General features: G+C 45.9%; 1 protein-coding gene across 1 annotated transcript in view; it reads right to left on the bottom strand.

Annotated features, from left to right (window-relative positions):
• The window catches only part of LOC130125987 (ryanodine receptor 3-like), a 158,721-nt gene that overhangs the window by 71,644 nt on the left and 71,718 nt on the right, over positions 1-15,359 (bottom strand). The window contains exons 26-39 of the mRNA XM_056295363.1: positions 14,022-14,105; positions 13,644-13,803; positions 11,065-11,212; positions 10,583-10,785; positions 10,212-10,386; positions 9,445-9,653; positions 9,025-9,224; positions 7,511-7,577; positions 7,249-7,409; positions 4,910-5,075; positions 4,229-4,315; positions 3,737-3,963; positions 1,582-2,389; positions 985-1,185 (exon numbers count right to left, since the gene is read on the bottom strand). Coding sequence (XP_056151338.1) covers positions 985-1,185; positions 1,582-2,389; positions 3,737-3,963; positions 4,229-4,315; positions 4,910-5,075; positions 7,249-7,409; positions 7,511-7,577; positions 9,025-9,224; positions 9,445-9,653; positions 10,212-10,386; positions 10,583-10,785; positions 11,065-11,212; positions 13,644-13,803; positions 14,022-14,105 — 2,896 coding nt within the window. The remainder of the gene's footprint in view (positions 1-984; positions 1,186-1,581; positions 2,390-3,736; positions 3,964-4,228; positions 4,316-4,909; positions 5,076-7,248; positions 7,410-7,510; positions 7,578-9,024; positions 9,225-9,444; positions 9,654-10,211; positions 10,387-10,582; positions 10,786-11,064; positions 11,213-13,643; positions 13,804-14,021; positions 14,106-15,359) is intronic.

The raw sequence follows: 15,359 nt of genomic DNA, 5'->3' as shown, positions 1-15,359 counted from the left end.
CGGGGGAGCAGACGCGATAGCGAGGCTGACTGATGGTCCACCTCAGGTGTGCAAGTATAACAGCCTGCCCTTTATATTCAGCAGAAAAGCTGGGTCCTGTACTGACAATGACGGACATGGAACACAGGGACTCACAGAAACCGAAGGTGAGCCAGACGTGGTCGCGAGGGAGCAACACAGGAGGCTTCAGAATCACAGCATACTGGCCTTAAGACACTCAGAGACATTGTAAATAAAAACACTGTTCAGCTGCAACTGTTTCCATCCTCCATCCTGAACCCTATCCACTGGCATCAGTCTTGCCACAATAACTTCCTACGCTTCAGTATTAAGCATTTAGCTGGAAACCCTTACCCCGAGAAACTAGGTATGATTGAGCAGATAGGGTGTCAGCATAATTTTTGTTTTTTTTTTGGCTTTTCTCCCCCCCTTTTTCTCCCCAATTGTATCCGGCCAATTACCCCACTCTTCCGGGCCATCACAGTCGCTGCTCCACCCCCTCTGCTGATCCGGGGAGGGCTGCAGACTACCACATGCCTCCTACGATACATGTGGAGTTGCCAGGTGCTTCTTTTCACCTGACAGTGAGAGAATCACGCTATTCCCCCCAGTCCCCCCTCCCCCCAAACAGGTGCCCTGACCGACCAGAGGAGGCGCTAATGCAGCGACCAAGATACAAACCCACATCCGGCTTCCCACCCGCAGACACGGCCAATTGTGTCTGTAGGGACGCCCGACCAAGCCGGAGGTAAAATGGGGATTCAAACTGGCAATCCCCGTGTTGGTAGGCAACGGAATAGACCGCCATGCTACCCAGACGCCCAGTGTATCAGCATCGTTTGCGAAGACAATTAATTGTTGAATTCATGTTGAATTCAAACCTGAGAGCTTTTGGTCACAGGACAGTCTCTGTAGTACAACCTTCTACAGTCAAATGGTACTGTCCTACCTAGCAGACCTATGACAGCTATAGGCCTTTCTCACCTGTTCTTGAGGAGGTGAGCGAAATTCTTTGGTCTTCTTAGCAGTTACAGCAGCAGACATGTTGAGGGCCAGCATCAGCTCGTTGTAGCGGAACTTCTGGTTGTACTGCAGTTTGGAGACGAAGCTGTCGGAGAACGACACGATGGCCTCGATGCGATGTTTCAGCTCGCAGTCGCAGAAATAGTGGAGTAGCTCACACATCTTTGAAACAGACAAGCGTACAGTACATTCAGACGTGTCAGAATAAAATTACTGTTGCACACATGCACACATCTGGCAGTCTAAAACAACTGGGATGGATGAAAAGAGTCTCCTGGTTTTGCAGTATTCAAGCATTAGGATGCCATCTTTAGGCAGAATATCATTGGTCCAACAGGAGGCGGGGTTTTTTCATGTTTGAGTGACTCCTGAATGGGGCTATAACAGTGGAGTTATTACTGAGTGAGAGTGAGTACAGCCAGTGACAATGTTAGTCTAAGGTGGTGAAACTACTTGAAGATAACACCTATTTTAGGGCAGCTCTTGTAATCTATGCTAAACAGTTTAATATACCATGCATCTAAAACTGGTCCAAGTTTGTTCTTGTGTGCATTTTACCTGACGTTTGACCGGCTCAGGTAGCCTCTTCTCCAGCAGGCCTTTCATCGGCTGTTTAGCCTCTTTAGCTGCCTCCTCCTCTCCAGCCTCCACTGCCTTCTCCTCTGCCCCCGTAAGCCCCTCTTTTTCAGTGGCCTCGGTTGCTGTCTCCTCCCACATTTCCCCGAACACGTTAGGGTCAATGAGGAGTAAGATCTTATGAACGTCCACACTTCCTAGAACACCCATAGTGAGCAATGTGCTAATCAGCTTCAAGATTGGCACAAACTGGTACTCCACACTGCCCCCTACGGGATCTCGAATGTGGTGCCCGCCACCTTGAACAGCCTCCGTCAACATAGAAATGGCTTTCTCCTTTAATACGTCCAATGGGATTTGGGGACTGTAGAGGTGCTGCTCCCGTTTGGTGCTGATAAAACAGGGCGGGGCAAAGTTGAGACGAGGCTTAAGCGAGGTGCTGAGCCCCACCCCCGGAGGGTTGTGCCGTTTGGAGGCATCGGAGAAAAGGCGGATGGAGCGAGTCTCTGCTGTGACGGGGATGATGAACTCGTTGTTCATCATGAGGCGTGCCTCTTTGGCCGTCTCCAGGTGGATGCTGATCAGGACACTGTAGAAGCCCTCGCGCAACATGCCTGACAGATATTGGTTATCAATGGTGTACAAGAGCTGCGACTGGTCCAGGTGACCACAGAGGGCGTGGGCCACGCGGGTGTTTCCCAATGCACAGAGTGCACAGTAGAGCTTCAAGGTGTGGTAGTGGAACGTCCTCATGTCTTCCTGCTCAGACAGCTCCATGATGTCTACACATCTATTATGGAAAAGTGAAGTATACATTAATAAATACTATGGTTTATTCTTAAGCCGCTCTATATGGCAAATGAATGTTGTCTTGCACAACGAACAATGTGCCAAAATATTTTACCAATGACAGGAAAACTTGAAAAAGTCAATTTAGCATATATTTTCTGTAACACAAATGAGAGAGTAACAGGAAACCTGAGCCTGTTATCATCCATCCATCCATCCATTATCCAAACCGCTTATCCTACTTCGCGGGGGTGCTGGAGCCTATCCCAGCAGTCATTGGAAGGCAGGTGGGCAGACACCCTGGACAGGCCGCCATTCCATCACAGGGCCGACACATTCACACGTAGGGACAATTTAGTAATTTAGTACAGCCGAGTCACCTGACCTACATGTCTTTGGACTGTGGGAGGAAACCGGAGCACCTGGAGGAAACCCACACAGACACGGGGAGAACATGCAAACTCCACACAGAGGACAACCTGGGATGACCCCCAAGGTTGGACAACCCCAGGGTTCGAACCCCGGACCTTCTTGCTGTGAGGCGACCGTGCTAACCACTGCGCTACCATGCCGCCGTTGTCATCCAATGGCATCGTATATTGACACTGTTGACAAAACACTGATAAATGATGCGTAACAGCACATTGGCATTTGTATGAGCTTAATCACTACCTAACCTCAGCTCTAAACCTGACCACTACCTTAACTTAACCCTAAACTTAATCACTACCTAACCTGTATGTAATTGATATCCATAAATGAAGCTGAAACTTTCACATTGGAGTTCATGGCTCACCTGCCATGTCTCATACAGATGATGAAGGTTACCTTGTCATAAATCAGCGCTTTGTAAAAAGCATCTCTATCTGATGCCAAGGGATGAGAATGCGTTGGAAACTCTTGCTGACTGCTGACCGAGTTGGCAACCACAATTGCCCCGCTTAGGGGCAGGCTAATTAAGCGAAGGAAATCAGTTGCACTTCTTACATATGGCTATGCTGCTATTGGTAAGCTTGCTTCATTGCTGCTCAATCACCTTCACCACACCTGCCATGTGTTTGGCTCTGCTCCACATGAGGGATTGGGCTCTGTGTTACAATTATCATGTAATCTAGGTGATCCATTCCAGATCCACTCATCACCAAAGCATCACAGCATATTACCATTTTGATACCTCAGATATTGTGAGCTATACCTGATTGAACTTGCCTTACACAATCTAAATGGTCCTAATGAAATGAACTTCATCACTCTGACCCAGTTCTGTTATGTGTGTGTGTGTGTAACATTGAACAAAGTTGTTCAATGTTCAAGTTTAAACCCTTCTATAATAAACCATCTACCTCACCTGTTTTCCTCAGGTATGTGTACAGCCAGCATCTGCAGGGGCTCCACACACTGGACTACCCAGCCATGTCTCTCACTGACCCTGGCCGTCTCCACCTTTAGGAACGTGTTGGGCATTCGGCTCCACAGCACTGCACTGATGGTCTGGACATCCAGACGGGGTGGACACTGAGGCACTGGGTTTTTATGTTCACTTTTAAAAATGGCCGACGAAAGGGGCATGGCATTCTGGAGAGGCAGAAAAGAATAGGCAGACTGTGATGAATGATTGCCTGACTGACCGACCGACTGACTATGGGACTGAGCATTTCATTGACTGACTGATTGATTAATTGATTGATTGATTCAGTCATTCATTTATTGTTATTCATCTCCCATAGGTAAGGAAAGGTAAGGAAAACCATGAGTTTGCATGTATGAAAACCATGGTAACATGTACATGGCTCAAGTGTTATACACACACTGAAGGAACAACAGTGACTCTTAACATTACCTTAATTTTAGCTAGTTCAAACTGGAAGAGGTTGGGGCTGGTAGGTCGTACAAACACGGCTGGGAAGAGCTTGGTGTTTGGTTCCACCTAGTCAGTGAAAAGAGCAGCAGGTTAACGTTGGAGAAGAAACCAGACAACACAAATATGAGCAGCTGTAAGACAGCATGACTTGCAGGAAGCAGCTTTGCCAGAAAACCAAGTGAGAAGGTATGACGTGTCATGAAACTTTAGGAAGGTGTGTGACTGCGAGTGTGTATGTGTACATATGTATCAGAGAAAGCCAGCCTGCAGGATGACTCAGAGCTCAGCAAAGCGTCACCACGTCTCTGCGAGGGAGGACTTAAGAAGATTATACCCTCCAAACGGCTCTCTGCAATTGGGTTTAGAGAGAGAATTCTGAGCATGCAGATGAATAGTCTGAAACTTGACAGAACAGACGTCACTGCCCTGACAGCCAGTTACAGGCAGAGCTGATCAGACCAAAGGTTGGCGTTATTTAGGACAGACTGATAGATGGTTACAGGGAAAGGAAAAGATTAACGATTACAGCAGTATCGCTAGTAGGATGGATGGATAACAGGCAGTCAAGTAGATAGATGGACATAGAGGCAGGTTCCTACTTGCCCAAACACAGACAAACTTGTAAGTAACCCAACACAGAGCAGTGTAAATGTTCATTACCTGGTAGGAAGTGGAGATCTCTTTGCCATTGACAGTAAAGGCCACCAGACCAGTGGCCAGGTCTATCAGACAGCCAATCTCCAGATCCACGTTGTTACGACCGGTGGAGTGGGCCGCACTGGTGACATCACCCCCCCACACCATGTAACAGTTACTCCTCCTCACACTATCACAGAAGAGAAGAAGATCAGAGTAAGGGACAGGAGAGCATAATGAAAAAGAGAAGGAGGGGGAACATGGAAGGAGTCTGCAAGTGGTGGGAAAAGGGGAGATCGCATAGAGCAACTCAAATGAGACAAAGTCTGGGGAAAAATGAATAGAAACGCAGAAAAAGGAGGATAAAATGGGAGATGTTTCAAGTTAATTTGTTGAATGTAACAGTTAAACACATTGTTGTCAGCGCAATGGCATGTTCGGCATAGGCTGCTCTAAACAATGCAATTTTAAACAAGACTAGATCAAAACCTATTATATGGCTGGACCTCCTCTTTCATCTGTTTCTATCTGTGGATGTCTCTCATTTTTCAAACGTGTTTTGTGTTGACAGGTGAATTCACAAAGAATGGATTGTGGTCTCTGATAGCATCATGGATTGTGCATCACTTGCAACCGCTATCTGCCCCGTCTCAAGGTCTGATTCACAAAAGACATTGTGTGAATGATATTACAGTACAAACACACCCATAAAGTTTTGCAGCTGAGTGCAATTTGCCCTTGTTTTGCATCTAATTGCAATTATCCATGTGGCAAAATGTAAATGGTGGCTTTACACCAAGAACGCGGTTGGCAGGTTCAATGTCATCCTTGATGTCATCAAGTATAGCAAGAGTTGTTGGACCTGGCAACCTGTATCTGTGAATGATTTTGGTCTCAGTTGAATCAAAAAGTGATATTCTCCTTCGAAATATCCACTCACGAGTACGCCTGGCGTGACGTTGCCTTCGCCTGGCTACAATCACTGCTGCCATGATCACTGGAAAGTCTGGGTGCCAGTCACCACCAACTCTCTGAAGATGCTAATACACTCTAACTGTGTGTGGCTATTAACGCTGGTGTTTGTGTATTGGACTCTTTTACAGTGAGGCTTATTTGCAAAGCCACGCAATCTGTTTGTGAATTCGCCAGTGAGTGTTTTTCAGAGCGATTGTTATTTGGGGTGCTTTAACTGTGCACTATTCCCTCATGCCTTTTGGCGCTCGGCCGAGCAATCGTGTAACTTCAGTGATATTGTTGGTCACCTGACCCAGTGGCCCAATCATGTAACTTGATCACTCAGTCAGTCTCTCTCTTTTTTTTTTTGGATTTTTCCCCCTTTTTCTCCCTAGTTGTATCCAGCCAATTACCCCACTCTTCCGAGCTGTCCTGGTTGATGCTCAACCGCCTCTGCTGATCCGGGGAGGGCTGCACACTACCACATGCTTCCTCCAATACATGTGGAGTCACCAGTCGCTTCTTTTCACCTGACAGTGAGGAGTTTTCCCAGAGGGACGTAGCGCATGGAAGGACCACGCTATTCCCCCCAGTTCCCCCTCCTCCCTGAAGAGGTTCCCTGACCGACCAGAGGAGGTGCTAGTGCAGCTTCCCACCCGCAGACATGGCCAGTTGTGTCTGTAGGGACGCCCGACCAAGCCGGAGGTAACACGGGGATTATAACCGAAGATCCCCGTGTTGCCAGGCAACGGAATAGACCGCTACACCATCCGGATGCCCGCCGGTGAGTGTTTTGTCAGAGCGATTGTTATTTGGGGTGCTTTAACTGTGCACTCCTTCCTCTGGCCTCTCAGCGCTCAGCCGAGCAATCATGTAACTTCAGTGACATTGTTGGTCACCTGACCCAGTGGCCCAATCGTGTAACTTAATCACTCCGTCAGTCACTCCAAACATGATCACTCAGTCAGTCACTCTAATGTGGTCGCTCAGTCAGTCAGTCTGTCAGTGAGTCAGTAAGAGACATTCATGATTGTAGGGCTGGCCGGCCAGTCCAGCCGAAAAGGTAAAGATACAAGATAGGTAAAAAGGTAAAATATATGTGATAAAGGTAAAACATAAAACATGAAGCCAAAATATGAAATTTGAAATATACAGAAGGTAACAAACTGATAGGTAATTTAATAAACTGACCTGTAAAGTGCATACCATACTCGTACATAAAAACTACATACATTGTTCATACTACACAATTTCCATACTACATAATAGGAATATGCAATTAATTCAAGTCAAGTAGGTTTTATTATGTAATTTTAACATGGCAGTATTAAAAGTGCAGTTGGATCATGCTTTGAAACTTTCACTTCAGTCTCCGCCTCAATATGAGGGGGGTTTGACAATGTCCTCACCTTTCGTGGACCCGTCCACGTTCATCACCAAGCGTAACCGTCACTGTCCGGTTCTTGCTGAGGTTGAAGTTGGTACTATAGTAATGGTAGTCCGGGGTAACCCAGCCCACCCACACCCCGGCAGGGTCTTGACCGGCAAACACCCTGACTGAGTGGTAGTACTGTAATGACCACAGAGATAGGAATGAGGTGAGCCAACACACACAGGAAGGACAGCAAATTAAACTGATGTCGGCCACAACGTTCAAAGGTTAAGTCTTACCGTGGTGATACTACTGTAGTCCACTCGTCTGGCTTCATCACTGTGCTTCACAGATCTCAGTATATATCTGTTGAAAACACAGTTGAATATACTGATATTACCATATTTCGTTTTCCGCTGCACACCTATCATGATCGCCCCTGCCAGAGGGCAGGCTACTTAACTGGAGAAAGAAAAGCTTAGTCTACATTTTGACAGCTATGCTGCAGCTATGACACTTGCTTGGCTGCTACTCACCTACTGCCACCTGCTTGGATCTATCTACCGTATGCTGATAGCTATAGTGCACTCTAACTGCTGTGTGTGCATAGAAGAAAATCCTTTTCATCTCAAAACCTGAAATCAAACTTGTAGCACCTTTCATACAAGAAATGCGAATCAAAGTTCTTTACACAATAAAACAAGGACAGACCACATCATAAAGAAAACAGAATTTTTTTTCAGCTCCTCTGGCAGGCTATTCCAGAGACTAAATGCTGTCTCCCCAAGGCCATTACTAGTGTAATGACATCTACTACTACTACTACTAGTACAACTCCTACTAGCACTGCTTTTGGCTGCTCCCATTAGGGGTGACCACAGCGATTAATCATTTCCATCTCTTCCTATCTTCTACATCTTCCTCTGTCACACCAGCCACCTGGCCTTGCTCTTTTCCTCTTCCTTGGCAGCTCCATATTCAGCATCCTTCTCCCAATATACCCAGCATCTCTCCTCCACACATGTCCAAACCATCTCAATCCACTAGTGTAATGACATATTTTTTCCAAATACATGAGTTGTCATGATTAAAAAAAAGAGGCTGAGGTGTATCTGTGTCTGAGTTGCCCGCAGCTTGGCTGCTACTCACCTACTGCCACCTGCTTGAGTCTATCTACCGTATGCTGATAGCTATAGTGCACTTTAACTGCTGTGTGTGCATAGAAGAAAATCCTTTTCATCTCAAAACCTGAAATCAAACTTTTAGCACCTTTCATACAAGAAATGCCACTCAAAGTTCTTTACACAATAAAACAAGGACAGACCACATCATAAAAGAAAACAGAATTTTTTTTCAGCTCCTCTGGCAGGCTATTCCAGAGACTAAATGCTGTCTCCCCAAGGCCATTACTAGTGTAATGACATCTACTACTACTACTACTACTACTATTACTAGTACAACTCCTACTAGCACTGCTTTTGGCTGCTCCCATTAGGGGTGACCACAGCGATTAACCATTTCCATCTCTTCCTATCTTCTACATCTTCCTCTGTCACACCAGCCATCTGGCCTTGCTCTTTTCCTCTTCCTTGGCAGCTCCATATTCAGCATCCTTCTCCCAATATACCCAGCATCTCTCCTCCATACATGTCCAAACCATCTCAATCCACTAGTGTAATGACATATTTTTTCCAAATACATGAGTTGTCATGATTAAAAAAAAGAGGCTGAGGTGTATCTGTGTCTGAGTTGCCCGCACTGCTATGAACTCCCGTTGTATATCTAGTAATTAACCATTTCAGCGTGGTCCTACCTGTGCTTGACTTTAAGAGACTCCTCCTCGTGGACTCCGTTCACGTCCATGACGGGGCTGATCTTGAAGACGGAGTGGAACTCCACAGGCATGCTGAGTCGACAGAACACCATGTCAGCATTACTGTTCTGAGTGCCAAACGTCTTGTGGCTGACTTTAAGACATGGAGGACTGTCGATGGTGCCATCAATCCTTGTTACCTTGAAAAAAGGGAGAGCATTTAGCCATGATTGACTGATAAAACTGGGCAATCTTGTAGTGAGGAGCACAATCCCCTACTGGTTAGCTTGATGTGGATATGGATGAAATATCATAGAGCTCCAAAGAATACACACAACTATCATAAACTACCATATCATGTGATTAAACAATTATTAAGTCATATAGATCTCAAGCAACAATGATGGCCTTGGTTCTTACGGCTACGTGGTTATGGTCCTTTGGCACGTTGACGAAGGTGGGCAGACGCTTGCTGAACCACATGGTGACCTCTCGGTTCATGTTGACAGCAAAAGGTTCAAATCCCTCCTGGAGGCCACACATGGTGTAGTACTTAAAGGTACTAGCATCTTTTCCCAGATTCATACGGCCAACCTGGGCCAGACCCAAGCTGCACACTGGAATGAACCCTGAAGGACAGAGAGGAGCAGGAGGGGAGGGAAAGGGAGAGGGAAAGGAGAGAGAGTTAAAATGTTTTCATAACAAACACACATATACACACACACACACACACACACACACACACACACACACACACACACACACGCAACACGCACAGCAGGAGGGGACGAGAAATCAACCCAGCTTTTGCTAGAAGCCAATTTACAAGTTCCACATTACATAAGGTTGAGGCTGTAATGGGGAACCACTTATTCTTCACTTATTTCCCCAGCATGGTTGTTGGAGGTTAAAACCTCAGCATGCCTGTCAATGCTCTCTGCATGTAAAGGCATTACTGAGAGATAACTTAAAGACATGATGTACACACAACCTCTGACTCTGTCTACACATACCTTACCAGTCTAACACTGTGACAATATCAATGTCATTCCACAGTGTGACATTCAGCCACATAACTGTCCATCTGCTGTGTTTTCTCTCTCTCTCTCTCTCTCTCTCTCTCTCTCTCTCTCTCTCTCTCTCTCTCTCTCTCTCTCTCACACACACACACACACACACACACTTACCATCCTCAATCTCAAAGTCAGCAAAACAGAGTTCAGAGCCCTTGTTGGTGATGAGGATCTCTCCATTAAGGGTGAAGATCATGGACTTGTCCTCCAAGTTGATCATACAGCCCACCACATCTCCAACACGCCAACACCGCCCAAAGAAACGGCTGCCCATGTTCAGTCGATGGCCCTGCATACGTAGACAGAAGCATTGTTATGAACATAATCACAAAAAGGCTAACATAAACACTCAAACCCAGGCAGAAACTGCTTGGATTTGATGAATGAGGAGCTGAAGTACGACATTGTACATATCACAGTAAGCACAGATTCCATGAACGAGTCAATGGATCATGAGCAGATACTGAAAAAGAATGGGGGCTTACCCTGTGTCCATCAAAGACAAAAGCCAGATCGTCTGTGCCTAGTTCTACATCTGGTTTACAGCCTGGTCTGGCCCAGCCCACTCTCATGTCTCCTCCCGTCACTGCCTCAAATTCAAAGTACCATTTTCCAGCCTTAACCGCATAGGTCCTCTCCAATCTGAAGAAGCGGATCTTATCAATGCTCAGTCGTTCCACCACGTGACCTACTGGGTGGGGAACAGCCACAGCGTCAGGACAGGGGGCTAGTCAGCCTCAACAGGAACTGAGTTGCTTAATAAAGACATGCACAAGGTAAATTTTGCATGCTGGCAGATTGAGAGGTTGCACCTCTTCTGGCACCAAGCTATATGGATATAAGTTGCCAGAAACAGATAAAATAAATGGAAAAATAAATAAGGTAAATATTTGTAACCGTTATTTCCACAACCAAATTTGTCATTAGTGTGATTTGAAAAGGTCCCGTTTCTGCAAGGCTAACTCACCGCCTTCCTGGTCTGAGGGTTCAATGTTGTATCCGTAGCCAATCAGAGTGCGGATCGCCTCACGGAGACTGTCCCTGTTGGATTTCTTGGTGCGCTCATCCAGTAGTGCATAGGGAACCAGGCGTGGATTGCGCTTACTTTTCAGATCCTTCATGGAGGCAGAGGCAGAGTTAAAATCTCACCAACACATACATACAAGCGTGCACACACACAAAAACACACACACACCTACATACAACCACATGCACACATTCACAATACCTCCATTCACTTCGATCCACACACAGCTGAACATCTTTGTAAACACAGACTACTCCAGGGAATTAGCTCAATGCTATGGCAATTGTTAGAAATCTCCTGTCAGTCCCATTCACTGAAAAGACAATAAGCCTTTTGCTGCAATTACTGCCACTGAGTAGTTTGTCTGTGGTTTCTAAGTTGTTTTTTTTTTCATTCTGGGAATGCACATACAGACGGATGTGTTGTGTCCTACATGCCCTCTGCAATATGTGAGGCTTTTTGTCTTTTACGAGAGGAAATTGTGCTCTGTGCTGGAAAGTGTGTTGCTATACACTCACCGGCCACTTTATTAGGCACACCTGTCCAACTGCTCGTTAACGCAAATTTCTAATCAGCCAATCACATGGCAGCAACTCAATACATTTAGGCATGTAGACATGGTCAAGACGATCTGCTGCAGTTCAAACCGAGCATCAGAATGGGGGAGAAAGGTGATTTAAGTGACTTTGAACGTGGCATGGTTGTTGGTGCCAGACGGGCTGGTCTGGGTATTTCAGAAACTGCTGATCTACTGGGATTTTCACGCACAACCATCTCTAGGGTTTACAGAGAATGGTCCGAAAAAGAGAAAATATCCAGTGAGCGGCAGTTCTGTGGGCGAAAATGCCTTGTTGATGCCAGAGGTCAGAGGAGAATGGCCAGACTGGTTCGAGCTGATGGAAAGGCAACAGTAACTCAAATAACCACTCATTACAACCGAGGTATGCAGAAGAGTATCTCTGAACGCACAATACGTCGAACCTTGAGGCAGATGGGCTACAGCAGCAGAAGACCACACCGGGTGCCACTCCTGTCAGCTAAGAACAGGAAACTGACGCTACAATTCGCACAGGCTCACCAAAATTGGACAATAGAAGATTGGAAAAACGTTGCCTGGTCAGATGAGTCTCGATTTCTGCTGTGACATTCGGATGGTAGGGTCAGAATTTGGCGTCAACAACATGAAAGCATGGATCCATCCTGCCTTGTATCAACGGTTCAGGCTGGTGGTGGTGGTGTAATGGTGTGGGGGATATTTTCTTGGCACACTTTGGGCCCCTTAGTACCAATTGAGCATCGTGTCAACGCCACAGCCTACTGAGTATTGTTGCTGACCATGTCCATCCCTGTATGACCACAGTGTTCCCATCTTCTGATGGCTACTTCCAGCAGGATAACGCGCCATGTCATAAAGCTCGAATCATCTCAGACTGGTTTCTTGAACATGACAATGAGTTCACTGTACTCAAATGGCTTCCACAATCACCAGATTTCAATCCAATAGAGCACCTCTGGGATGTGGTGGACCGGGAGATTCGCATCATGGATGTGCAGCCGACAAATCTGCAGCAACTGCGTGATGCTATCATGTCAATATGGACCAGACTCTGAGGAATGTTTCCAGTACCTTGTTGAATCTATGCCACGAAGGATTAAGGCAGTTCTGAAGGCAAAAGGGGGTCCAACCCGGTACTAGCAAGGTGTACCTAATAAAGTGGCCAGTGAGTGTATACAGGGAGCTGGGAGATGTTGGACCATGTCAAGCCTGGACTCGGTGACACGTGCAGGGGTTAGGTATTGAACTGTGCAGAACATATTTCTATAAAACAGGAAAACGAATAATCAAAGTAAAGAGCAAAGTGTGGACTGTTGAGGAAAAAAATGGCCATTTTTTTCCACATTGAGGGAAAAGACTATTGCTTCTTTAATACCATCCATTGTGTCTTTAATAATAATAATAAAAAGCTGTTCCCTGTAAGAGACTGCCTCTCAGAGTGTTATTTTGTACGCATTACTGTAGTGGTTTCTTTCTTTTTTAAAAATTTTCTCCGTTTTTCTCCCCAATTGTAACCGTCCAATTACCCCACTCTTCTGAGCCATCCCGGTCGCTGCTCCACCTCCTTGCCAATCTGGGGAGGGCTGCAGACTACCACATGCCTCCTCCAATACATGTGGAGTCGCCAGCCACTTATTTTCACCTGACAGTGAGGAGTTTTGCTAGGGGGACGTAGTGTGTGGGAGGATCACACTATTCCCCCCAGTTCCCCCTCTCCCCCGAACAGGCGCCCCGACCAACCAGAGGAGGCGCTAGTACAGCAACCAGGACACATATTCACATCCGGCTTCCCACCCACAGACACAGCCAATTGTGTCTGTAGAGATGCCCGACCAAGCCGGAGGTAACACAGGGATTCGAACCAGAGATCCCTGTGTTGGTAGGCAATGGAATAGACCGCCACGCTAGATTTCTTGTGGTCACTATGTGCCGTGGCTGAATACATGCTAGTCTTGCTGTGTACCTGCTGTATGCCATAGGTCCAGCCCTGTTTGATGCGGTCTTTTGCCCAAACGTTGTGTGCGTTCTCTGCCAGCTTATCCACCAGCAGTTCCTGGCCCGGGGTTAGCTTTATGTCAGACAGGTCCAGAGGCGTGGGCTTGTAACTGTTGGACATCATGTAGCTATGGACAAAAGATCATCTCAGTAAATGTATTGATTTTAATTCATTCTGTACTGGCAGTATGAATGATGGACTAGGGTTTTACCTCTTCTGCCTTGTTTGATTTGTTAGCATAGTAACTTTGTGTAATATATCTCTTTCTAAATAGCCCTATACATAAATTCAGGACATGGATATTTAAAAAAGTGTTTTATGATGTCAGAGAAAAGCCTCACTTACTTCTTAGGGAGTTTTATTTTTTTTAGGTTTTCCTCAGCATTTGGATTGACCTGGACTACGTGACAGCTTAATGCCAGCAGGGTCCTGTGATGGAAAAACAAACAAATGTGCATGTCCATGGGGGATACACTGAGTTACTGGGTTAACATTAGCTGCAATCTGATAACATCAGACTTTTAGGTGAGCACCAAAACCAACTCTGGGTGTATGGTACCACACTAAACTGTGCTGCAGAATGCTGTCGGAAGAATGGAGTTCTGCCGATTTTCAAAACAATGAGTTTTCTCACTTTAAAAATGGATAGGACATTATGTCGTTATGCATGCTCAATAATCCAGGTAAGGAAATCACACAAAGGTGAATCAGTTCATCTGGATACAACGTTTAGTGACGCCTTCAGTCTCAACTGACTGCAGGTGTCCCCACCCTTATAAACAATACAGTGGCATCATGACCGAAAACCTCAATTGGCTTCATATGCAAATTGGCGTGACCATTAACTAGAGTTTCAAGGATGAGGATGTGCATATCCTTGATAGGGAGGGATGCTGGCTTGAACAGGGAGTCAAAGAGGCCATCTATGTGAAGACGGAACCGACCATCCCTGAACCGGGGGGGGGGGGGGGCTAAGAGTACATCTGTTACCATCTTACAATGCTGTGATTGCAACAATTCCCCAATCCTATGTGACTAATTCTAGTTAATGGTCACAGCAAGTTGCATATGAAATCGATCGTTGGTTTCGGTCATCATGCCACCTATTGGTTATAAGGGTGGGGATACCTGCAGTCAGGTGAGACTGAAGAGGTCACTTAGATGAGTGATGAAACGTTTCTCTCAATAAACTTTATGTCCAGATGAACTGATCCACCTTTCTGTGATAGGACATTATCTCTGAGATAGAAAGTTGAATATTCTGGTGTCTTTTTGAAGCAGATCGGGCAATTTTTGACAACATTATGGCCAGGAAAGAACTTTGACCTAGACGTGACCTTGGCCCTAATTACCTCCAAAAGTTAAATCAGTTCGTCCTCTCTAAAATTTCATGTAATTTCATGTGGATGTTTTTCGGTTAACTTGTTGGAAAAAAAAAATCGAACAAAGAAATGTCACCAAAGACGATAAATACCCTTCAGGGCGGAGTAACAATGAGGAGTTGTACTGGGGAAAAAGAGCAAAGAAACAGGGCTTCTTTTATAAGCATATTGGGGTTTGAAGTTTGCGTGACTCTCCTTCACGCCTTGTGAGAGGACAGAGTTATGGCAGAAAGTGGTTTTGTGATGCTCACCTTCAGGGAGTCTGTCTCAGAGGAGAAACTGTCAGTGCCAGGGACCAAGG

The sequence above is a fragment of the Lampris incognitus genome, chromosome 16 (assembly GCF_029633865.1).
Source record: "Lampris incognitus isolate fLamInc1 chromosome 16, fLamInc1.hap2, whole genome shotgun sequence".
NCBI classification, from domain to species: Eukaryota; Metazoa; Chordata; class Actinopteri; order Lampriformes; family Lampridae; genus Lampris; species Lampris incognitus.
The sequence above is the reverse complement of the archived record's forward strand: the minus strand, read 5'-3'. Positions and strand labels throughout refer to the sequence as shown.